At 37.7% G+C, this 26,812-nt stretch overlaps 1 protein-coding gene across 1 annotated transcript in view; it reads right to left on the minus strand.

Moving 5' to 3' along the window:
- Positions 1-893: 893 nt before the first annotated feature.
- LOC116878258 overlaps positions 894-26,812 on the minus strand; it is a 32,346-nt gene continuing 6,427 nt past the window's right edge. The window contains exons 3-7 of the mRNA XM_032875589.1: positions 17,867-17,960; positions 16,458-16,536; positions 13,328-13,389; positions 11,412-11,475; positions 894-1,292 (exon numbers count right to left, since the gene is read on the minus strand). Coding sequence (XP_032731480.1) covers positions 11,462-11,475; positions 13,328-13,389; positions 16,458-16,536; positions 17,867-17,960 — 249 coding nt within the window. The 3' untranslated portion in view covers positions 894-1,292; positions 11,412-11,461. The remainder of the gene's footprint in view (positions 1,293-11,411; positions 11,476-13,327; positions 13,390-16,457; positions 16,537-17,866; positions 17,961-26,812) is intronic.

A 26,812-nucleotide genomic window follows, 5' to 3' on the forward strand; every position in this document is an offset into this window, starting at 1 on the left:
TAAAATAAATAAAACATGGCTTAATATTTTTTATTTCCTTTGGTGTTTATTTGTAGAAGTCTTTTTTCAGGTGGTTATAAATCAAGAGCCATACTCAAGTTGTGTGATTGAAGGATGATTTTTTTTTTCATAATTTATCAGTGGTGACATGACACACTACAGAAAACAATAGTCCATACTGAATTGTTTTGAACTGAGAAATGAAACCGAAATTTATTATGGTAAAAGGAGAAAAAGATGAAACTCCTCCAAAGACATCAATTAATGAGATTTTGTAGTTTTTAGAAACAGCAATATGTAGAGAATTAACACAAAATGGATATATTTTTAACATTCTGAAAGTTAGTATGCTTTTGGAGATATGAATCTTTCTAATTAAAAAGATATATTTAAACCTGGCAAATGGTAATCTTACAAACAGGAAAACAAGTACTCCTGTTATTCTTCAAAATTTTTCTACACCTTTACCTAGAATTATGAGAATAAAGCTTCAGTCTGTAACAAGTTTAATAAAACTTGAACTTCCTGGGCCCCATCTGTCTGCTCACTATCTTAGAACCAGCACTGTGTTTACAACCAAGGAATGAGGCTGATCAAAACATTACTGAATTTTAATGAGGAAACTACCTGGTATTGAAAGAAGCCCGGCAACATTTTGCTCTAAAAATCCTCTAGTATTTTTCTTAAATTGTTAAGAGTCTTCACCTCTTTATTTTAAAGTATCTATAGTGTTAAAAATGTGTTTTGGTTAAACCACCCAAAGTGTCATCAGCACAGATACTAATGATATCCATCATTATCTCAGATTTGCTATTCTAGGGAAGATTTTAAATAGGGAGGCAGGGTTTTTTTTTTTTTTGGTCACAATAAATTTGAACGAAATTAGAATTCGAGTGTTACTGACTGGTAACACTGATAAGAAAACAACGTCATACATAATCTTGAGTGTAGCCTTCAATCCCTATGCCATATTTAAATTTACATGTTGGATGCTTGAACATTCTATATTTATACCACATTATGTTCCAAAAGAAAGAACATTAATATTGTAAAACTAGCTAGGAAGGAGATTATTCAGAAGTTTTTAAAAAGTTTTTAAATTAACCATAAAATCTTGTCTCAAGAGCTTTTTCAACCCTTATGATCTCAAATTACTGAGCAAGTCATAATGTAAAAGTAATGAAATACTCTACAAAAATGTTCAGTAGAATTTAAAATTTTAACTTAAGGGAATTTGAAAGTTCAATCATTTTCAAAGAGGCTGTAAGGATGATTAAAATCCTGAAGGAAGCCTGGAAGAAAAAGGACACAGTCATTACTGAAAATGTAATACAATGTTAACTCTCAGGTTTCATGTTTAGACTAGAAAGCTTAAATTCAAGGCCTTTGCATCAATTTCTACAGAAATGCAATGTTTTCCAACTCATGGTCCATCCACATCCACTAAAAAGCTGTACATGGTTAATAATGACTATCAACTTGAGTTAGTCACACACACGGGGGTAAATTGGAAATGAAAAGCTTCTTCAATTACCAAAACTAACATAAATGATTTATTTCTTTCTGCTGACATGAAAGGAAAGAGTTGAATGTTGGTGAGGGATAGCATTTATGCACCCTGCCCAAAGGTCAGAGAGCTCACTCAGCATAAATAGCCCCAGAAAAGGTTCAACTTCTCAGAAAAGAAACCATCTATTCCAAAAGGTCACCACGTCAGCTTGACTTTTTGTCTGCTATGAGAAAATCCCGTTTGAGCTGGTTACTGTAAGGCACCCGCTGTGCTATTGCATGACACCCTCCTAAAGTCTTTCGTCTGCACCAGTGCGGCTCCTCCATTTCACACTGTTTCTTGCCTTCCTGGACACCACTCTTAGACACAATCCCATGGCTATGCTCTTCCATCTCAAATCCCTACTCCCCTACATTTAACATAGGTTTATTAAGCCCAGCTGAAAATCACACCCTCTCTGTCAAGTCTAGTGCGACCCAAACTCCTAAAGGCCTACAAATGCCCACATTATCTGATCCTTGCCTCTGCCTCCAGCTCAACCTTGCTCACTCCAGCCACACCGAACTTCAGTTTCTCCAAAGCACCACACTCTAAGCTCTGTCTCATCCCAGTCTCCACCTGGTAATGTCCCTTGCCCCTACCTTGTTCCTGGCTAACTCCCTATCATATTTTAGTCTTTGCTTATTCCCAACTCCCTCAAGGAGGCCCTTCTTCTTTATCTAAAGCAGGTTCCCCACCTTCCCCCACCGTCCAATTTCAGTCTCATTTTTTCTTCCCATCAATATAATGATATTCTTTGGTCCTCACTTTTTTTGGTATCTATGCTGGGATCATTGTCTTTCTTCCTCCCCTCCTTTTTTTTCCAGCTTTACTGAGATACAATTGACATATAACATTGTGTAAATTTAAGGTGTGCAATGTGTTGATTCGATACTTACATATTGCAAAATGATTACCACCAGAGCCTTAGCTAACATCTCCATTAGCTCACGTAATTACCATTTCTTTTTTGTGTGAGAACATTTTTGTTCTACTCTCTTAGCAACTTTCAAGTATATAACACAGTATTATTAGCTATAATCACCATGCCATATATTAGATCCTCAGAACTTTTCATTTCTTTTTTTTTAAGATATTATTTATTTATTTGAGAGAGTGAGAGTGTATGTGAGTGGTGTGGGGGTGGGGCAGAGGGAAAGGGATTCAAAGGGGAAAATCTGGTTGAAGATGACATTAAGGTGAGATTTGAAAAAAAGAGGTTTGACAAATGAATACCAGGAGTCGGTGCAAGAGGCCCTTATCAGAAAGAAAACGGAACAAAGATACAGGGACAAGAGATACTAAGTATGCAGGGAAAATAGAGGTAGTAGAGTTTTTACGTGTTGTCCCATCTCAAAGATAAGTCTTTGCTTATCACTGAGAATGGCTCTCATCAAAAAAGGATGAAAATATAATTAAGATTTTAAGATAATAATTACTTTGGGCCTATTCTCTAAGTTTTTGGTAATCTCCCCAGTTCATTATCTATTTCTGGTGGCTATTCTCTCAGCAACTGGATTTGAAGTTTTTTAAGGGTGGGTACCATGTTTTACACTTTTGTCGGAGGGGTTGAAAATATCAGGGGACATGAGGAAAAGTCAGAGAAGACTAGAGAGCGGTTAGGCACCACACACAAGTGATATCAATGGTTTGGTGATAAAATAGAGCCCTTGCCTTCAAGTGGTCGATATTTTGACACAGAGATGAAATGATTGGTATAAAGTCTTACAACACAGTAAATATGTTAGAAGAAATACAGAAGTATAGAGCTCTAGAATTCTGCAAAGCAGATCATTTAAAAATTAATTCTAGTAGGTATTTAAATTACAATGGCATTTTCCAAGGGTGTTTATGTGCAACCTTTTCAAGACTGAGAACAGTGAATTTTAGGGATGAAAGGCACAGCATAGGGAATAGTCAGTGGTACTATAATAGCTTTGTATGATGACAGATGGAGGCTACCCTTGTGGTGAGCACAGCACAATGAATGAAGTCATCAAATCACTGTGTGGTACGCCTAAAACTAATGTCACATTGCCTGTCAACTATATTTCAATAAAAAATGTTTTAGGGGCACCTGGGTGGCTCTGTTGGTTGGGTGGCTGTCTTCGGTTCAGGTCATGATCTGAGATAGAGCCCTGTACCTGCTCAGCGGGGAGTTTGCTTCTCCCTCTCCCTCGGCTGCTCCCCCTGCTTGTGCTCTCTCACTTGTGTTCTCTCTCTCAAATAAATAAATAAATAAATAAAATCTTTAAAAATTTTAAAAAATGTTTTAATTAAGAAAAAATAAAATGAATCAATCTATTCTGTATTGGGGCTATTAAAAAATAAATACAGTTATCCTAGTGAGTCATTAAAAGACAGCAAATTTCTTCGGTAAGAGAGTACTTATAAAATAGAAGTTTCTCTGCATCAGTTACTTACATAGAACAGTGGAGAGTCTCATCTAAAACTTTATTAATGTGGTTACCATAAATACCCCTCAGCGAATAATTCAACTCCGCATTCGCTCCTTATGTTCCCCGCCTGTGGCTTTCTATAATCAATGTTCTTGACTGGAAAAATTTAAATAACATTTTCTCCTCTTGCAGTAAAAAGCAATCAATTTCAATTCCCTTTACATAGTCCCACTGTCCTCCCATTAGAGCACTTATCTAAAGTCCCGAACAACTGAATACACACAGAGACACACACACATACACTTCACATTTTCACTAGGTAGTTAAAAGCTGAGTTGGAGGGATGCAGTCATTCTCCTTTATATATTAGGTGCTGAATGCATGTAATTTTTTTTTTCTTCATTTCATTTATTCACCCTAGAAAGCCCAAAATCCACCTTCATTTTACACTGGAAAACTGGGCTGCAAAATCATGAAGAGTCATTTGCCTTTTTTTTTTTTTTTAGTTGATGTGTATGATAAATGGGGTTCTGAAAACCATAGATATTCAGTTTTCACAATACCTTAGACAGCATTTAGTCAAGGGAAAACCAACTCAGACACAGTATTCCCTACCTCTTCCAGTGGAGATATTGCTAATAGATCCCAGTGTTCTTTCCCACTGAGCCAGAGCATTCCTCAGATTCCTTCCCTACATGGTGCTCCAGGCAACCTCTATCCTGTCAGATAAACCATTTATTATACTCGACCCTTCCCATAGGATAGAAAATGTATCCTGCAGATGAAGGCACTTTAGAAAGTACTTTAGAAAGCTATAATCTATTTTCCGCTACCATAGTGCCTAGTACTAAGCAAAGTGCTCTTTAGTATCCTGAAACATCTCAATAGTATAAAAACATGACTGCAGTTTATAAAATCGACTATATGTATGGAAAGCTCTTGCTTATGGCATGTGTGTGGGGCTCCTGACCACCCTTTTTCCTTCACCTCAGCATCACTACCTCCTGGTTCACTCACTATGTGAGTTGCTCCTCCATTTTTTTGCCACATCCTAGATAAATGGCCATCCTGGAGGAGCCATCCTTGCCCTTCTGTTCTTCTCTTGACATACTCCACAGTCATTTTCACCCACATCCGTGACCTCATATAGACTATTTCCTCATTTAGGTCTCTAGCTCAAATTTCCCCCATGTCACACCCATGCTCCCAAATCTTTTTTTTTTTTTTTAAGTTTTATTTAAGTAATCTCTACACCCAATGTGGGGCTCGAACTCATGACCCCGAGAGATCAAGAGTCGTGCACTCCTCCGACTGAGCCAGCCAGGCGCTCCCCCTATCCCTGATCATGCTCTCAACTCTGGAGTTTCAACGTGCATGTCTTGCTATTACCACAAATTCAACATAAAAAACGTCATCCTTGTCACCAAAACTTACATATAATCTGTGCTTTTTCACTTTCATGACCTTCATTGCATATTCTGCTTCCTCTTGCAAAAATTCTCTCCTCTAACAGCTCCAATCTCTGCCTATAGATCTGCTGTCCACCCTCAAGCTCAGCTGAGAAGCAGCCATGGCCACCATGTAGCACTACTTGATCCTGCAAACACAGTTTCTCTAAACTTTAACTCAACTCTCAGGCACCTGTGGACCCCTATTATGGAAACCACTATATTCTATACTATGGAAACTTTTACTTATCTCAAGGTCTTACCTTCCTTAAAAGATCTTAAAGTATCTTAAGTTGCCCTCTAAGTTTCCTTTATATGTTCCCAAGTGCCTACAGAACTATAGTGACATTATAGGCTTATAATATACAATAATAGAACCATTTATTGAGTACTTACTATGTGCCAGGTACTATTAAAAAAGTGCTTTACATACAGTATTTAAGTTACTTTTCACACAACTTTTATAGCGTTATTATTTCCCTTTTAGATAGGAAGACTTAGTATTTAAATAATTTGTTTAGTATTAACTAGCTACAGGTAATGGGCAGAGAGTAGAACCCAGGAACTTGCTGGTTTGGGGACTGGACTTTTTTTTTTAAGATTTTATTTATTTATTTGACAGAGAGACAGAGACAGGGAGGGAGGGAATACAAGCAGAAGGAGTGGGAGAGGGAGAAGCAGGCTTCCCACAAAGCAGGGAGACCCATGTGGGGCTCTATCTCAGGACCCTGGGATCATGACCTGAGCCCAAGGCAGATGCTTAACCACTGAGTCACCCAGGTGCCCCAGGGAACTGGACTCTTTCACTTGATGGGGGTATCTTGTCTGGCTCTCTCCCCTGCTCAAGAGCTACCATTTGTTGATTATATTATATTTCAGGAGCTTTTCCCACATTATTCCTAAGCTTCCTCCAAAATGATTATTATTATTCCTATATGCATGAAGAAATCAAAGCTCAAAGATGTTAAGCTATTTACCTTACATCTCACAGCTAATAAATTCCAGATGCAACTTTTAAACCTGACCGCCTAACTCCCCTGCTCCCCCCACCAAAAAAATCACTTGTCATATTTTAGTGTCCCTCAAGAAAAAAAAAATACTACTCCCTTTATAATTATAATAGTAATTATTATTACTTTATTAGTCACAGGGTGTCATTTATGTGGTTCTATTTCATTTAGATATCCTTTTGATAGAACCATCACTGTATACATTTATAGAAAAAAGTGTTACTCCTGCGTTATATTTTGTCAACTTTTTTCTTTACAAATTGACCACACAATCCTACATAATCCTATAAATAACTTGGCTTAAAAAAAAAAAGAAGCTTGTTTTTCCAAGAATTTGATGGAGTTTAACATTAAAATGATCTTTATATCAGAAAGATAAAAGTTATTGATATAAAATGATTGCTTATATAAATATAACTAGGTCAGGAATATGCTGAGGGGTCTATATTTAGTACTTGTCTTTATTCATTTCACCAGATCATTATGTTTTGCCTGATACTTCTATTTTTTTTTAATATTTTATTTATTTATTTGACAGAAATTACAAGTAGGCAGAGAGGCAGGCACAGAGAGACGGGGAGGCAGGCTCCCTGCCGAGCAGAGAGCCCGATGGGATGTGGGGTTCCATCCCAGGACCCTGGGATCATGACCCTTCCAGGCGTCCCACCTGATACTTCTATTGCATTCAGCTTGGAAGGTCAAGATACAATCCTGTACCTAAAGAAATAAGTAGGTACTGATATAAATGCCAAAATGAATCTGAACTAAATGCCATGCACAGAGAGAAACAGGGAAAAGGAAAGATGCAGGATCAGAATTAACATTAGATTTTAAAGGAATACAAGAGTATAATTTTGAAAAGGAAAAGTTAGGGGTTGGTGATTTTACTAGAAATTGCCTGACTTATATATGAGAAAACAATACTCAATACGGAATTGACATGCAGTAACTACCGAGATAATTAAAAAACACTTAAAATACAGATATTATTTAAAGTCACATGACTTGAATGTCATTATTCAATTTTGCCATGCTCACTATTTGGGAAAATCCTATTGGTTTTGATGGGGGAAAATGCAGGTGAATGTTGAAAATTTATAAAAAAAATATATTCCCAAGCAAAGAAATAACTCCAAAAGAGTATCCCTCCATTATAAATAAGTACTAGTTTCTAGAGCTCCTGGAGGATTGTGAGTAAAACTAGACACACTTGCAATGCATTATAAATGTGTAATTACCATTTAAATGGAGGGAGAAAAACTGGTGAGTGAAAGGAGAAAAAGGCATTTTCTTATAGCCAACCAGACGCTGGCATTTCAGGCAAGGATCGTCTAATCTACAGAGTCAGGTTAACAAAGCTATTGTCATTCTGCCACTCACTCTCAGCCTTGTAAATGTTGCTCTCTGCCACCAGAAGGAAACACAGGTTAAATCTTTCTCCTCGATTACCAGTCACAGTTTGCTCATTAGGCTCTGCTATGCCTAATATGTAATTCAACAGTGCATGTTTCCCGAAAGACAGCTAAGAGATATAAAGACTTCTCCTGAGTCTCCCTTTTTAATTACTTGGGCACCCAAATTATAAAAGGGAATGAAATTCTGAAGCAAATTTCTAATGACTATACAATTGTGATTGTTACTCTCTTCTCTCCTACCGTCCAACAAAGGCTTTCCTTAGACACATCCCTGTCTGTGGGTTTGGCTGGGTGGCAAATTGTGAAAAATACTGCCTTATTCCCAAAAGGCACTGAACATCCTTTTCAAATGAGTTTAAAATGTGTCACATAGATTTTAAAACTCTGGAAAAGAACCAAATGTGTTTTTATCAGGTAGCTGTAAAATAAAGTATAGGAGGGTAAAAGATTTGTCAAAAACCACACAAATTATGTAGAAAGATCCCTTCTCTGTCACATGTGTATTCCAGAAGTCTAATCTATTCCTTTGGGTTGCTGCTACATTTCTTATCATGAGATTAGCTACTTCTTAGGATGTGTTTGTTGAAACCCATTTGGATTTATCAGAGCAGCACATGTTGGTTGGATTAATCATTGCTTCTATCTCAAAAAACTGATTATTTCCAAAGTAAGCATATAAATGTGAAGCATGAAGAACTTAGGAAATCATGAAGTGAAAGGCTGTGCATAATCAACCATGTGACAGAAGTGATAGGATTATGAGGTACAAGTGCCTACTTTATTCTAGCTTTTTCTTTGTATCTTCCTCTGGCTATTTTACTTGGTATCTTTAAAAAAATTGTCACAGTGGTGCCTGGGTGCTTCAGTCGGTTAAGAATCTGACTCTTGATTTTGGCTCAGGTCATAATCTCATATCAGGGTAGTGAAATAGAGCCCCCTATTGGGCTCTACATTAAGCATGGAGCCTGCTAAGATTCTCTCTCTCTCCTCCCTCCCCTGCTAGTGCACACACTCTCTCTATCCAAAAAAAAAAAAAAAAAAAAAAAAAAATCACAAATCAGTGTAACAAGTTAGTCAAGCACAGCCATTTAGTGGTCTTTCCTGTCATCTAAACCAGGGGTCCACAAAAAATAACTCAGACCAAGTCTGGCCCTCTGCATATTTTTGTAAATAAAATTTTATTGGGACACAGTGGATGTATATGTGTTCATGTATTGTCTATGGCTAATTTTGCACAATGACAGCAAAGCTGAGTAGAAGATAAGACCCCCAAAGCCTAAAATATTTACTATCCAGCCCTTTATAGAAAATGTTTGCTATTCTGTCTTTTAAACTGTTGTATCTCTCAGTGTTCTAGAAGGAAATTATACTCTCTGGCCACAGTCTACTCGCCCAGTTTCTGTCCTTTTAGATCTGCTTGTTTCTACTTCCTCAAGACATCCTATTTTTCAATTACCTTCTTTTTCGAGTAAACCTATTATCATCAGTTTATATATCTTTCTCTTCCCAGTCACTATCACAACTAATTCCATTCCAAAATTTATTTAATCTGAAAATAAAACTGATCTCATTGACCCAGTCTCTGCACTGGGTCAAATCATTATCATCATCATCAATTCAATGATGATGGAAAGATAGAATTAAAAGAAATGTCAATATTTACTTAGGTTGTATAGAAAGCATTAAAGTGGTAAAGGAGGACTGTGCCCTTAATAAGCAGTAGAAAATGTCAAAATCCTGGCTTCTCAGCATCACTATTCTTAGTATTCCCGCAAATCAGTAACAGCTGCTATGGTAGATGCTCCAGGGCCCTGCCCAGACCACCCCTTCGGGATCATGGCACTCATTCTTCCAGCTGCCACACTCTTTTTAGCAATTGCCTTCAGAGGGAGTCGCCTCACTCAACATTAAGCCTTCTTTTAGAAAGTGTCCCACATCTAAGACGGTTGTTTTGGAGTTGGGGCTCCTATACCTCAATTAGGGAGGCCATTCAGGTTCCAGAGCTCACCATAAGATTGTTCCAGGCCTCAATGGTGACCATATGACAATTCAACTGTTCCGTCTGCCCAAGTCTGTTTCTCTCTCTCACAACTGTTTTTCCTACAAGCATTCCCCAAGGAAGTCCTGCAGGCCAGTCTCTGCCTTGGAGCCTATTTAGCGGGGAACCCAGTTTAATAAGACAGCTGCTTTCTTCAAATGCTTTCTCAACCCCTTCTCATCACCCAAACGAAAACTTCCCCAGTCCCAGTCTTACTCTTTATGTCTCTCTCCTCACAGTCTTATGTCCTAACAAGCCTGGCCAATTCCTTTTCTCTTAGTAGAATTCACTATCTTTTCTTTAAGTTTAGTAATTAGATATGAAAAAGAATCTAAGTATTTCTATAATTTGTGCTAGTATGTTTTTAATGTCATATTCTAAGATTTTAAGGTGTTGCCATATTGAAGTTTGGCAGAATATCAGAAGACTGGAATATCAGGTCTAATTATAATATTTTATAATATTTTAGTTATAATATTTCACTGTTTCATTTTTAACAGAATATCTAACCAAAAAGCATTAAAAAATTGTGTCTTTAACATTATATACTTAAAAGTCTTTATATGATTATTATAGGGTCAACTGTATAGTGCAAGCTCTTCTGCAAATATTTTTCCCCTGCAACAGCATTTTGATTCAAAGTGAAATGCTCTGGTACAAAAGTTAGACAACAACACAGCATGTGAAGGCATTGAACATTTTAAACAATCCTATTATCATCAAGTTCCTCTTTGATGAGTCTGCTTCTGGTAGGAAGGAAGGAAGGAAGGAAGAAAGAAGGGAAGGAAGGAAGGAAAAAGAAAGGAAAGAAAGAAGAAAAAGAAGAAAGGGAAAGAGCAAGAAAGACAAGAGAAAGAAGGGGGAAGGGCAGGGAAAGGGAGAGGAGGGGAAAGCTAAGTTGCAAGAAAATAAAGAGGAAATCATTTAAATTCACGAATTACTTTGCATCACACACACACACACACACACACACACACACACACACCAAGCCAAATTAGCAACTGTTTCCATCCAAGTCACAATCCCAAGCCGTTCATCATCCGACATGCTGGAGATGTTGATAAGAGGGTGCAAGAACTAGATGAGGATTTGGGCAGGATGACTTTTATACACTGAGATATAAGTGCCAAGATTCTGTGACTACACTAGTAACATTGGTGGTAACAGTAGTAACAATGTCAGAGAAAATTCCAAAAATTTTACCTGTAAAACTTATTTTGTCCTCAGAGCTATCCAACGATTTAGTCATTATTATTAGTTAATATTAACAAATGAGTAAACTAAAGCAGAGACAGATTTAGTTAGTTGTCCAATATGACATACTTCGTCAATGAAGCTCAGATTTCCAATAAGGCAGGCTGAATAAGCCGTTATATTTCCTTTTTCTGCTGCCTTCTATTAAATGTTTTCAGGCACTGAAAATCATTTACATTGTACAGATTTGGTTTCCACTTACTTTCTTAATAACTCTGATTATATTTCTTAACAGCTGCTTAATAAGAGGAAGGAAAAGGCATGCAGACAATTCATGCAATACAAATGGGAAGCTTACCGTTGAAGAAACCCTCTTTCTCCCTCTGGAAATCTATCTTTTCCAATTATCTATTCATCATAGTCTATGAAAAAAGAAAATCAATTTACCTTTGCAAAGTCTTTCTGAAAAGTCAACAATGACTTACCTAACTTTTAAAATGCTAAACACAAAATATTTGTAAATAACAATAGGATCTCTACTCTGGGATTTTAATATTACTGTAATTTTAACATTTAGGGCTCCGAGGGACTCCAAGGTCTTAACTGACTTGGGTATGAATTTAACAAAGAGGAAAATGTCAAATATTTTGTGGTGACCGCAAGACTAATTGTCTCCATGACAGAAAATCTGTGGAGGCTCAATGAACCCATAATCTCAGCAAATCATCTTCTGAATTCACTTGCTAGAGAAGCATAGACCAAGGACTGAGAGGGGGGATATCACTACCACTCCTGGAACACAACTGTGGGTGAGGAGCATCAAGGTCAAATAATACAGAGTATATAATGTTTTTCAGGTTCCTTATTTTCCTCTTCCATAAATCAGAGGTCTGCTTATTCTATGTCTCAAATAAATGCTCATCAGACTACCACAAGCAAATAGGTTACCAGTAACTCCCTAATTTGTAAACCCAAAGGACACCCATGAATCTCTCTCCCTCCATATTCAGACCCTCCTTTTTTTTTTTTTTTAATCTCTATGGCACCACTATCTCCCATTTTCCATCTTCAATTTCTTTTGAAGAATCCTGTCTCCTTTAACCAACCCTTTAATACAAGAATTACCACCCCCACCCCCACCGAGTTTGCAGTTTATTCACTTGGGTGGAAAATAATCCTGCCTTGTGAATTTGATTACATTGTATTCCCTACAATGAATCTAGTGTAACTAATTGTTCTCAATCTGTGAATAGATAACTGTTACTACCAAAATAAATAAATACCCAACCTTGTGCTCTTTTCAAAGCGTTTCTCCTAGCCCAGTTTGCTGTGAAGATTTAAATGGAGGGAGAAAAACTGAAACACAGAACTATTCTCTGCAGTGCTCTGGTTTGCTTTCAACCCCGGAAACAGCAATCACCCTGCACTTCAGCTCCCCAACTCAAACAGCTCTTTGGAACAGTTCACAATCCTGTTACCAACAAAACATAGAAGATCTAGGAGTTGGCAATGGAGTGTCTATGTGTTTGACATTTCATCCTTACCCCTACAAGGTTCACCCTGCTTCTTGTTCAGATTTAGTATTATGTCCTAGAGTGCCAGAGCAGCACAAAAACCTGGATGCCCCCCAAAGTTATTTTTAATAGTGATTATGAAGCACTTTGTACTTGCCGTATTTCAATTATAGAGCACTTTCCTCAGCCATACTCTGATCTAAAATTTTTTATGGCTCAATTACCCAGGTGAAAGGAGGTGGGGAGGGCACAGTTCTGACTCCAGTTGGGATTCTAGGATCCAGGCCTGGGTAGCAGGGGAGTGGGAGGACCTGCCCAGGAGCTATGCATGATGAGCTGAAGGAAGCCAAGATTTGAATTTTGTAAGTAAGGGAAACTTTAAATAGTCAAGTTGAGAAGAGTGGATAGAGGGTCAGCCGACTAGGTAAGATGAAGTACATTAATTCTTCAAGGCAAAGGTCCTCTTTTGTTGAATTGCTTTTGTGGAGTGGGAGTTGGGGGAACTGGGAAATCTATTAATATTCCATTTGGATTGGGATTTTTTACCTCTTCTCTATCAACATGGTGGTTTTACCCATCTTAGACTAACTATTGAGATCATAGGAATGTGTCTTAGAAATTAGAACAAAAAAAATCTGCTGTTGTGTTTCCTACCCATACTTTAATTTTGATGCCTGGAAAAAAGTAAGGGCAAGAAAGACTATCATCTTTGGGTTACTGAGGGTCTGGGACATCCCATCAAGTAAATGAAAACACTTGCCAGCAGTAGGGCCACGGTGAATATAAAATGTGGCTGGTCTTCCAGGAACACAGACTTGAGTTCTGTTCAAAATGATGATGAACTTAGAATTAATGAGGTTTATATTCAGAATAGTTAAGGTCATCATTGAAATTACAGTTGACCCTTGAACATCATGGGAATTAGGGGTACCAACCACGTGTTTGAAAATTCATGTATAACTTTTGACTCCCCCCAAACTTAACTACTAAGAGCCTACTATTGAGCCTCACTGATAACATACATAGTTGATTGACACATATTTTGCACGTTATATGCAATATACACTGTACTCTAACAATAAAGCAAACTAAAGAAAACATTATTAAGAGAATAAGGAGTACATTTACTGTAGGGCACTGTATTGATTGAAAAAAACCGGCATAAAACTGGACTTACCTATCTCCAACTTTTGTTCAAGGGTCAACTGTATTTCATTACATTAGGCTGCATTTATGCAACTTTTTATGACCATTGCTTTATTAAATTAAATTCTCCTTTTATTTATCCACCAGGAGAATTTTAGTGTTTGATTAAGAAAAACTCAATTAAAATAAGTGGAATATCAACGAAAATATCAGTAAGTTAGCAATAGAATTAATAATTGCTTGTTGACTTGTCTGTGTCCCCTTAGTATGGTATAAGTTCCACGAAGGTGACGATGTGACCTTTTTTTTAAGTGACAACAACATTGCTTAGGGCATAATAAATACTCAATAGATATTTGCTGAAACAGATGAGAGTCAAGGAAGCACTAAGTATATTAGCAGTTAAGCATTTATATTCTTTAACATTTGGAACTTTTAAAAGTGCTTTAACTTTTAAGCCGTATCTGCTGAATAACAAGAATATTAGATCAAATGTAGTCACCGATATTTTGATGCCCCATTAGTCATTCAAAGGTAATTTTTTAAAGACTTTATTTATTTGACAGAGAGAGAGATCACAAGGAGGCAGAGAGGCAGGCGGGATGGAGGGGAGGTGGGGGAGGGGTGGGGGAGGAAGCAGGTTCCCTGCTGAGCAGAGATCCGGATGCAGGGCTCCATCCCAGGACCCTGGGATCACAACCGGAGCCAAAGGCAGAGGCTTTAACGCACTGAGCCACCCAGGTGCCCCTCAAAGGTATTTTTTAAATGAAAGCTGGATATTTATAGAATCCAACCAGGATTTTTGGATTATTAAGTGCAATAAGTCCTTAATATGACAAATTCCTCTAATAGTACACAGTGCTCATTGAATTAACAAGATCTAGAAGATCTCTCTAAAAGAAACTGAAAGGGAAGAGATGGGATGAATAGCAGAGCTAGCAGGAGGTGAGCACAGTTGTTGTACCATATTTGCTGAGAGACTTCAGGGTTTCCCTTTGAAACTGCATACAAAAGATGCTTCAGTGATGTATATTTGCTCAGATCCCTACTCTCTTATGGGCATAATTTGCCACTTTACTCAGCACTATACAAAAAAAGGGATGACACTTTAAAGATGCCAGAATCCTGGGAAGAAAATATAAAAAAGAAAAGAACAATGTATTTGCCACAACCTCCTACCACACATGTAATATACACCCTATTGGTTCTTCCTTCTGGATATATTTTGTTCTAGAGGTAAAGAATAAGAAATGATCTTCCATCTTACCTCTTCTCTTATTCTTGTTTGTTAATAAGGAAAAGATATAAAGTCTCAAAGCCAAAAAAAAAAAAAAATATGAAGTCCTAGACAAAGTGGATGCCTCAGGTAAAGAAACAGAACATTTGGCTAATCTTTATCTTTTTATAGGCACATTTTCCTTACAGATGAGCCTGTTACCTACCTTATTTATGGATCTTTCTATCTTGTCTATGGGTATTTCTCAGAAAAGGTGTACAATATAAGGAAAGCAAATAATGCCATGCTGGCTAAAGGAAAATGGAGGACATTTTCTCAACATGTATGGACTATGGAAACACTTTACATATCTTCTGTGAACTCCTTTTGAAAAAGGATGCCTGGAAAGAAACTCATTTTTAAAAATTAGAACAAAAACTCAGAAGACTTTTAGAAGAGTGTCTATAAGATGAAAATGAGAATATTTTTCCAAATACTAAGATGAATGATCACAGTGATGAGAATAAATATACATGACTAATAAAGTAATATAAAACCCTAGAAAATGCAAAAGCTGTATAAGAAAGTCACAATGTAAACATGAAACAAGATGAAATGTAGCATGATTTTGAGAAATGGAGAGAAAGAGAATCTATTTGATCAGACACTAAATAATTCTCTTTCAAGTAATACTGCTTATGACACAGAATTACATTTTTTATTTTCAGTTTGGTCTTTACTGAGCAATATTTATAAAATCATGATTTTTAAAATTATTTTTATTATTTGAAAAATTTTAGATTCAAACTATAGAGTAAGCATTTCAAGACATAAAGATATATTTACAGGACAAAACGTAAACATTATATACTTGAGGAGATCAAATGAGTGAGAATGCTTACAGAGTTTAGGAGCTAGAGGGAGAAAAGGATAAACAGAAGTACAGGGTCCCAAATTTTCTTATTTAAGTAATGGGAGAAGAATTTATTATATAGAGACAGAGCACTAAACCAATTACTCAAAGTAATCAAGTCAAGTTGAACCAATAACCGATAGAAAAAATATTAAACATCTTAAGAGCTAAGAAAGAAAAACCATAGTTAAAATTCAAAAATAACAAGATAATACTCACTAAGAACAAAATAACAGAAGAATATGGATAGTGCAAGATATATTTTCAGCTTTCACGCTGGGGACTCAAGAAATAACATCCGAAGTTAATAAATCATGAGGAATAGCCATAACCAGATTGCTCAAATATAGGAAGTAATCAAAAGAAGAACTACATTAATATCACATTAGAAGGATTGCTTCTAGGGAAGAGGTATCAGAGGTAGAGGGTGGGCAAGTTAAATTTTCCTTTTCATTTTATAATCTTCTGTTACCTTCTGAATGTTTCCCGCCTATAATATAGATATGCAATTTTTATTACATAAAAAAGGTAAAATACTTCCTGATAATTAGCTTAACATTCTCTTCAGTGATAATATCCCCAAGTGCATTCTTACTAAGGAGAAAATGAACATACTGACAGATGCAGAAATACCAAACGAATGCTGTAATTAATATTATGATGAGTAGAATCATCAGGAATCCAAACATGTCAACTGAAATGCATGAAAAGACATATATTTTAAGTTAATAGAAAAGCAATAATTTCTTATATTTTTATCTTTTCTAGTATCATGTAATTTGATTCTTAAATACAAATTAACAAATTATGGAAAATGGTATAACATACATCATTGTATATTCCAAGAAAACTACCACTAATACAATAATCACCAACATTAGAAAAGAATCTGAGCTGCTACAAGGAGGTAGCATTTAATGTCCTTCATCTTCAGATTGGTAAACTATTAGGCCACTGGCTTATTTTTTTTTTTTCCTGTATTTCTCTCTAAACTCGTTCCAGGCAGTATCTCAGCAGAAAAGAGCAGAATCCTCCGTCTGCCGTTTCTGAAAAGATGCATGCAGATAGCCGGGAGGGGTTTGTTGTTTGAGTTCAGAAGCTCCTTATCAAAGAGACAACAAATGCATGCTGGGAGAGAGATTTCCAGCACTTGCAGATTCCATCGTCCCCACCTCCAATGTACATCCATCAAATGAAGCTACAAGGGCAGAACACGAAATGGAAATCGGGCTTCCCATTCATACTGAATATATGAACCGTTACTTGTTTATAAGCTCTTTGCTATAATCAGTTATGATTTAAATATACCTGATAGTACCTGAAAAAACAGGGAAATGAGGGCAAAATTCATGTGTGTGTGTTTTTTTTTCTTCCACTTCAATTAAGAAATAAACATAGATTCTAGATTGGGTTTTCTCATAGTTAGGGTTTACTAGGAAAGCTTTTCATTTCTCCTGTTCTGGAAATGCCTTATAAAGTTCTAGAGCATTTCCCTGCTTTGGTAAGTACCATATAACATACCCAAAACACATTACAGATATAAAGATGATTAACTTTTGTTCATTCCTAGGGAGTCACTGTTCTGAATGGCAATTATCAGTATAGAATATATTAATTGAAGAAATGTTAAATTATTGTAATGTTACTGGGCTCAATATGTCCTCACCCCAGGACTAGTGTATAAGAACCTCCTGGAGTTCCTAAAACAGCATAAAATAGAAACCTCCCTTCACTAGGTGATGGTTCTCATACATTAGAGTACATTAGAGCTGAAATTTAAAGTATTCAACAACTGGTATGGTAAGCTACTCACTAATCAGAATGAATGTTGACCTAGCTTGAACCAACACTGGCTGGAAACAACCAGTATCAGCCTGTATCCAGGGCAACACCAATGAACAGATCTGCTATATTTTTAATAAAGCAAATATAATAATTTACAATCCTCCAAATACAGTGAAATACAGTATTTGCAAGTTAACTGGAAAAAAAAGTACATACAAATTCAAATAAGGACAACTCACCTCTACAGTTTGCCCAATATACAGAACTGAATTGACACCCGAAAGATGGAAAACACATTTTTTTGCAAGTGCTTTCTTCACTGCACCAAAAACACTGTATTTGGAAAGAAAAATAAATAAATAAAAGCAACCTCTTCATGACCTGAGCCAAAGGCAGACACTTAACCAACTGAGCCACCCAGGTGTCCCAAGACCATATTTTTTGACTCTAGTCCCTTTCTTGCCCTGAGTCCCTTATTCCATAAAATTTTGCTAAAGAGCAATCATTCAAGAAATCACATATACATGAATCCCTTTTGCAGGCTCTATGTTTAGAGAAATAAACTGGAGACATTATTCATAAAGTAGCAATAACAACTTCAGTAGATAGGGTTTTTCTCTGTGTGTGTGTGTGTGTGTGTGTGTGTGTGTGTCTCTCTCTCTCTCCCTGCCCTCACCGCTATATTCATTCCCATTCCTCTTTTCTATGGCACTCACACCTTCCTCTGGGGATTCCTCCTCTGTAACATGTGGGCTTGATGGGGCTGTCAATCAGGCATGCCTCGTGCCCTTCTCCCTTCTGCTCATTGGTGTTCAGATAATCATGTGGAAAACAGGGGCGCCTGGGTGGCTCAGTGGGTTAAAGCCTCTGCCTTCAGCTCAGGTCATGATCTCAGGGTCCTGGGATCGAGTCCCACATCGGGCTCTCTGCTCAGCAGGGAGCCTGCTTCCTCCTCTCTCTGCCTTCCTCTCTGCCTACGTCTGATCTGTCTCTGTCAAAGAAATAAATAAAATCTTAAAAAAAAAAATCATGTGGAAAACAGGAAAAGTGAATTCTAAGTCCCTTGTTGTTGAAGTAAACAAAAGGAAGATACAAAGGTGGAAACCATCACAGGAAATAAGACTAGAATCCAGAAGAGTAAAAATAATAATAATAAGGACAGAGTGGGAAAAACGTCACTCAGATAGGGCCTACCATGGGACAGGTACCATTCTTTTTTTTTTTTTTTTTTAAGATTTTCTTTATTTATTTGACAGACAGAGATCACAAGTAGGCAGAGAGGCAGGCAGAGAGAGAGGAGGAAGCAGACACCCCGCTGAGCAGAGAACCTGATGCAGGGCTAGATCCCAGGACCCTAGGATCATGACCTGAGCCGAAGGCAGAGGCCTTAACCCACTGAGCCACCCATGTACCCCAGGACAGGTACCATTCTAAGCCCTTTTACGTATTAACTAATTTCATCCTTATGATAACCCTGTGAGTTAAGAAAACTTATGTCCACTTTATAGATGGGGCCAATAAGGCACAGAACAGTCAAATTACTTACATAAGGTCACAAACCTAGGGAACGGAGGAGCTTGGATTCTAACCTAATCAGTCTGGTTCTGTGCTGGTAACCAATCTTATAAAACTGATCCCAGACCCCTCCAAATCACTTCTTGCTGAACATCCTGAGACCAACAGAGATAATGACTCATTCCTAGTAAAGAACCACCCCTTAGTCACTGCCTGAGAGCAAGAGGTATATCAAAGGCCAGCTTTTCTCTCATGTTAACCAAAACCGGAAGTCAAATGGAGTCACTTAGGTTGAATGGGTCCTACACTCTTGGACTGTTGCTTAAAGACTAGAACTGCAAAGTCAAAGCCTAGATTCAGATTATAGCCCAGAGGCTTCTAACCTTGGTTAAGAGTTCTCAAGAGTTTCTAGGAATCAAGTCCATGCTATCTAGCAGGTTTTCATGGGAGATGAATTGCCAGAAAAACCTGAACCTGTCAGAAAGAACCTTGTGGTTACTCAGTGCTAAGCTGATCCCCAGTCCCCAGTAACCAAGTCCACATCAGCTGAGCTCCTAAAGCAGTGCAGTCCCCAAAAGGGAGATTCTCCCCTGTACCTCTCTCTGATAGAGGGTCTGAGGACAATGGAACCAGGAGTTCCTTCACAGGTTGAGCCTAAGGCAGCCAGGTGGGTGACCAATACCTCACTGTTTGGCCAGGGAAATTCAACAGAACATCCGCACATCATGCACACCACTCTGAGATTCCAGATGGAGCTGGAGGGCCTAACAGTGACTTTGGGTAAGGACAATTTTAGTTGAGAGTTATTTGCATTATTTGCCTGGAGAATTTTTTAAAATGTAGAGATGGGGAAAATAGGACTTTCACATCCTGAAAAGTCAAAGGGTGAAATACAGTAGGCTATCATAGTTTTTTTTTTGTTTGTTTTTTGTTTTTCCTCTTTTGCTCAGCTTGTATCACCAGCCTTCTCCTTCTGGTAATTGCACCGTCTCTCGTTCGTTGGTGGCTCTTGTCCTTCAGTTCTATGTGGTTCTGCCACTGTTAATGAGCTTTGCTCCATCACTTCTTTCTTACTGGAATCATCCAACCCAGTCAGTGGTACTCAAGGTAGCCCATCCCTCTGCCCCAGTAACTAGTGCTGGACTGGAGAGAAGACCCGAATAAAGCCAATTAGAATTTTTCTTTAAGTTGTATACGCATTAGAAGATATCTGTGGGGAGCCAGGCTCTTTCAAGCTATATGGAAAATGTCCACATTTGCTACAGAAGAAAAGGAGGTCACTACACAGAGGCAGGCAGAGCTGAGAGATGAAAAGAGAGGAAATGGGAAAAACATCCTTGGAGATTCAGCTGTGTATGATGCCAAGGCCACTCCTGGACTTCCTACTTTTATGAGTCAATAAAAATCAGTTTGAATTGGATTTCTGTTTATTAAATTAGTTGGACTTGGGCTTCTATAACGTACTGCAAAAGGATTTGACTAACACCTTAACTAAGTCTAAGAAGTCTTCAAAGAGCAGAACTTCACATTATCCAGAGGAACAGCAAAATATAGTCAAATCCTTAAATTGGTAACACACAATTTAAAACAAATTACATGGATTTTTTTTTCTTTGTAGCTAAGGAAAACGACCTACATAAATATGAAGCTATGCCAACCTGACTCTCCAGAGAGTGACAACCGAGAAGTCAGCTAAGAGACTTTAAAATGATGGTTAATATTGCCCCATGGGAAAGCTAGGGGATTCATTTTAGGGTAGAACTCTGTTCTAATAAGCACATATGGACATAAAAATTGACATTTTTATAAGCAAGTATCATTAAAATGAAAATAAACGCAGGAAGGGGAAGATACATAATAATGTTAAGCAGTTTGTTAACATTTATAAACCAAACAATATTATACTTACCAAAAATATTAACCGTTATTGTGCAAAGGGAGATTTTAAAGTCATGGACATTGGGGAGATCAAAAGAGCATTTACTCATTATTTATGGGCAAATATCAAGCAAAGCAGAGGTTACACAGATATATAAAGCACTGTGTTTTTAGAAAGTGAAAATTTAATCAGCAGGTGCAATATGTACACTTTACAAAAAAACAAAATCTCTAAGTGAAAGAATATTATAGTTTCAAAAAGAGTGGAACAGATACAAAATGTAATAGGAGTTCAGAAGAGAAAGTATTCATGTGTAGTTTCAATGACTAGATGAGGTGTCTTCCAGGGAGGAAGCAGAACTTGGTCTGAGCCTTAAGGAGAAGGTAAAAACTGCACACGAAGGAACAGAGTCTTTTCTTTTTCTTTTTTTTTTTTTTTTTAAGATTTTATTTATTTATTTGACAGACAGAGATCACAAGTAGGCAGAGAGGCAGGCAGAGAGAGAGGAAGGGAAGCAGGCTCCCTGCTGAGCAGAGAGCCCGATGCGGGACTCGATCCCAGGACCCTGAGATCATGACCTGAGCCGAAGGCAGCGGCTTCACCCACTGAGCCATCCAGGCGCCCCGAAGGAACAGAGTCTTAGGCACAGCAGCTATCACAGGGTGAATGAACAGGTGGCAGGAGTAACAATCTGTCATGGTGGAAGTTTGTGGAATTACTTGGAAAAGTAAACTTATCTCAGATTGTGATGGGATTTGAATGCCAGACTAAGGAGCTTGCGCTTTATCCTAACAGGGATTCAGTGGAATTATTATCTTTTTATTTTTAAAAAGATTTTATTTATTTATTTGACAGAGAGACAGAGATCACAAGTAGGCAGAGAGGCAGGCAGAGAGAGAGGGGGGAAGCAGGCTCCCCGTCAAACAGAGAGCCTGATGCAGGGCTCGATCCCATGACCTGGGCGGAAGGCAGAGACTTAACCCACTGAGCCACCCAGGTGCCCCATCAGTGGAATTATTTTGAGCTAAAAGGTGATAGGATGAAAACAGTAATCAACGATCATGATTAAGGTATCAGGAGGGACTGTGGGGTAGGAAATCTAGGATTGTTCCAGTCGAAAGCAAAGAATGAGGACTGATAGGGCTTTATGAACTGTAGATAGAGAAAAAGTCAGAGAAAGGAGCCAAAGTCTTCTAAAATTATGGGTCTGGGAGAATGTCACCAGTAATAAAGAAAGAAAGAAAAGAAAGAAAGAAAGAAAGAAAGAAAGAAAGAAAGAAAGAAAGAAAGAAAGAAAGAAAGAGAAAGAAAGAAAGAAGTAAATAAAACAAAGTTCTTTGGGGAAGGTAAGTGATAAATTTAGTTATATGAGATTTGAGCTTGAGATGATGAAAAATTCCAGGAAAAAATGTCAGTCAAGTAATTTCGAATGTGACCCCAAGGCCTAGGGAGTCATTAGGTCTAAGGATATGAATTTGGGATTTATATGCAGCTACAAGCAGAGGCCATAAGACAGCACAAGAGTAAAAGTACGGTATTTAAAAATGCATAGGGGTATGAGAACAGAAAGAGAGAACTGGTAAAAGAAACAGAGAGGTGAGAAAGAAACAAGAGAAGGTTTGCTTTTTCTTTATCCATTTTGTCTGAACTGAGAAAGGAAGAAACCAGTGCAAAGTAATAGATGGAATTTGTCACAGAGGAAACACAGGAATGAGAAAGGTTCTGAGTTTGTGAATGTGCATGTTTCTAAGCCTAATGCATGAATGGTCTTAAAGACCAAGAAGTTAGCCTTGGAACTGAGAACTGACTTCTTTATTTGACAGACAGAGATCACAAGTAGGCAGAGAGGCAGGCAGAGAGAGAGGAGGAAGCAGGCTCCCTGCTGAGTAGAGAGCCCAATGCAGGGCTGGCTCCCAGGACCCTGAGATCATGACCTGAGCCAAAGGCAGATGTTTAACCCACTGAGCTGCCCAGGTGCCCCGAGAACTGACTTCTTAATGGAAAAGAGCTTAACAGAAAAGACACTGAATTAGTTCAGAAAATGAGAGAACTTAAGCCTGACAGAGAGCCTTAAACTTCTCAAGAAAAAAAAAAAAAAATCATCTACCTCTAGATAGATGGTCATGCTAAGTCCAGGTAAGAGGAATAGTTGCCTTGGAGAATAATCCATGAAACCAGTTCTCTATATTTTGTTTTTCAGCTGAGAAACTCACAGGTGATATCCACGTGTTCATTGGCATATCCAGATTTGGATGCATGACCCTATCTATCTCTCCTACTCCAGGCCTTAATATATACACATACACATCACACACCACGCACCACACACAATTTTTCAGAAAAAATAATATCAAGGTGGGCATCTTTGTAGGATGTAAGGAATGGGATTTACAAGTACATATTACAAGCATATAAGTAATGATCATTTCTTATGAATTTGTAGTAAATAAGGTAGTCTGTGGAAGATTCCAAAAAACCCATTGGGTTTGCCATTACTTTGTTCCTTTCTATTCCTAGCGATAATCCATATCAAGATGCAATAAATGAGAAAGATGTGATTATGGGGAAAACCTAGAATCTACTCAATTGCAAAACTCAGTCTTCTAATTAGCATTAGCAAAAAAAAATTACTTATGACATGGTTTGACATTGTGACACCATGATTGAAAACCATCACTTCAAAGAGTTAACAGTGATTCATAATGATTCTCAACAGCAATGAAGGCCCAGGTGAGAGTTAGCACTGTTTCTTAGCATGGTTTTTGAAATTTTATTTCTTATGAAGAGAAGATAGCAATAAAGAAATAATGTTTTTCCTATGCTGTGTTTATGAGCTATGTATTGGGTGGTAGTACTGTAATGAGTTTCTTTTTATGGACTTGTTTTTGGTAAGAATGTTTTTTAACTCTTAAAAAGGTGAGTCATATACTATTAACTCACAAGGAAATGTTCCCAATAGAATCTGAGGAAGATTCCCTTATAATTAAGAAAAATAAGCATATACTATATAATTCAAACTGGAATATTTGGGGGATGAAAAGGAGTCAGTATAATAATCTCACCAAGTCAATGGTGGTGAATACTATCATAAAATAGGACAGTCCTAGGCATACCAGGCCATCTGTTCCAATCATAATAGTGTAAGAAGAGCTCAAATGTTCTTGGTTGCTTCATGAATTGACACTTATAAATTCTGGCATTCCCTCTGGGAGGTGGCAGACACTGTAACTGAAAGTCTGGGAGGAGAGAGGATCTTTTTCCAAAAGATGACACCCTAATTCTGTGTTAGCCATGTGGAATTATCCCTTAGTTCTCTTCTGAGAGATACTGGGAATATATTAAAAATGACACTCAAATAGTCATAAGCCCAGAATTCTCATAATGGCTATGTCTGTAAATATTTTAAGATAAAATTCTCTATTTCTTATATTAGAGAGTATATTAAATGTAATTTAATGACTTCTAATTCCTTCTAATGGCTCAAGTGTTAATTCAAATCAATAGTTATCAAAAACTGTCATGTGCTGGGAATTGTGTGAGGCTGTTAGAGATGCAAAGATGAATAAAACATATACTCTGTCCTCAGGGAACTGAAAACAGAAGGAAGGTAAATAAGCAAACAATCTGTATGATATAAGATACAGTCCAAAATGTACATGTTCAAGATCTGAAACAGAAATAGAGGGGAATTGAAGGCAGTATTCTTCTTCTTTTAAAAGGAAGGGAAGAATGCATAACGATGAGGAAGAATGACAGAAATTTTATCAGCATGGGGAATAAAGTTTGCCCTGGGAGCCTCTATTTTTGTCTATAAAATTAGACAAAAACCCATAGTTGAGAATGAGTGAATGTGAGATAACATTGGGACATTAAGGATGGCAACAAAGTTTGGAATTGCTGCTGTGGGAAATTTGACGGAATATTGCTAACCAAAGGAAAGAAATGGGTAGTCTTGGGGCTTAGGTGAGAAGAGAAACTATGAATTTGTAGTTGCACTAAAGTAGATTTTGATGCAATATGCTCCAGAAAAAACGGGCTAATAATGTGTTGCAAATCAGAGGACAGATCAAAGGACCAATGAGGCCCAGGGAATGTAGATCCAACATAGCTAAAGATGAGAAGGCAAGGACATTAAAGTAGTGGTGATTTTTGCAACCTCTAGTGAAATACAAAACTGTGTATAGGCAAGGATCACCAAGGGCTGCTGACAACACAAAATATTCAACAAACTTACTTGCTTACTAATGAAAGTCCTCAGCATGAGATATTCCTGCCAAAAAATTAAACTGAAGCTGATCAAGCCTCCATATCTAATTACCAGTTTACAAGAACAAAAAACAAGGGAAAGAGGAACATGACAGAGCACATTATGGAGCATGGGGTAGAGCAAAATCCAGACTGTGGGAAAAGCAATAGAACAAATAGTTCAGTTTCTATAACAAGTAAGTTACAGTAAAGAAAAAGAGGGAGAAGGGAGCATATAGATAAAAAGAGATTTGTTTGTTTTTAAAGATTTGATTTATTTATTTGACGAAGAGAGATCACAAGTAGGCAGAGAGAGAGGAGGAGGCAGGCTCCCTGCTGAGCAGGGAGCCCAATGGGGGGCTTGATCCCAGGACCCTGGGATCATAACCCGAGCTGAAGGCAAAGGCTTAACCCACTGAGCCACTGAGCCACCCAGGCATCCCAGATAAAAAGAGATTTAAAGGGCATATTATCCAATTGCAGTGTATGGACTTTGTTCAAATGAACTTTAAAACATTATGAAACAAGAGAAATGTGATTATTTCCTGGATGCTTGATGATATTAAGAAGTTGTTAATTTTTAGGTGTAATGATGGACTTTTAATATTTTAAAGCAGAGTATCTATTGTATATATACATATACAACTGGAATGAGAGAGAGAAGGAGAGAGATAGAGAGAGGGAGAGAGTGGTAAATATTTACAAGTAAAATGATACAGTATCAAAACCCTTATTTGTTTCAAAACAATCCATTTTGGCAGACAGAGGGCATATATGAAATAAGATCATTCAAGTGAACAGCCATGAGAATTCACAGGAAGGATACTTGAAGGAGTCCATAGGAGACGACCAATATGCTGAAGGAAAACTGAGAGATTAAAGGACTAGAGGGCAGTCTTACTGATGCCAAAAAGTATGTGTAAGGGGAATGAGAATTTAGGAGCCGCTGTAAATTGGGAAGGGTTCAGGGTGTGGCCACAGAAGTGACTTCTTAATGCGGAGCTGAGGAAGTCAGGAGCCTGAGGGACCAAGTGTGTCTGGGCCTTCGCCGAGTTTGAAAAGCACGTAGGTAATAGCATGAATTGGGTCGAGATGTCCATGAGCCAGGAAGCCAGGTGCCCATCACATGAAGGAGTGGCCTTGATGAAGATAAGAAGGTGCACAGAATTGTGTGTCCACATCACTATGACAGATACCAGTTGCTAGAGTATGGTCTTTTCTAATTTGTGATTCCATGTCTCCTTGTCTTCGGTTAATTTTCAGCTCTCCAATACCAGTTATGATTGAATGGTTTGGTTTTTTAAAAATATTTAATTTATTTATTTGACAGAGAGAGAGATCACAAGTAGGCAGAGAGGCAGGCAGAGAGAGAGAGGGAGAAGCAGGCTCTCTGCTGAGCTGAGAGCCTGATGTGGGGCTCCATCCCAGGACCCTGAGATTATGACCTGAGCTGAAGGCAGAGGTTTAACCCACTGACCCACCCAGGTGCCCCAGTTGAATGGTTTTCTGTAAGGGTTGCTGCAAAGCTCTCTGTAACATCATTTCC

Source organism: Lontra canadensis, unplaced genomic scaffold (genome assembly GCF_010015895.1).
Source record: "Lontra canadensis isolate GAN:19392208 unplaced genomic scaffold, GSC_riverotter_1.0 scaffold2, whole genome shotgun sequence".
NCBI lineage: Eukaryota > Metazoa > Chordata > Mammalia > Carnivora > Mustelidae > Lontra > Lontra canadensis.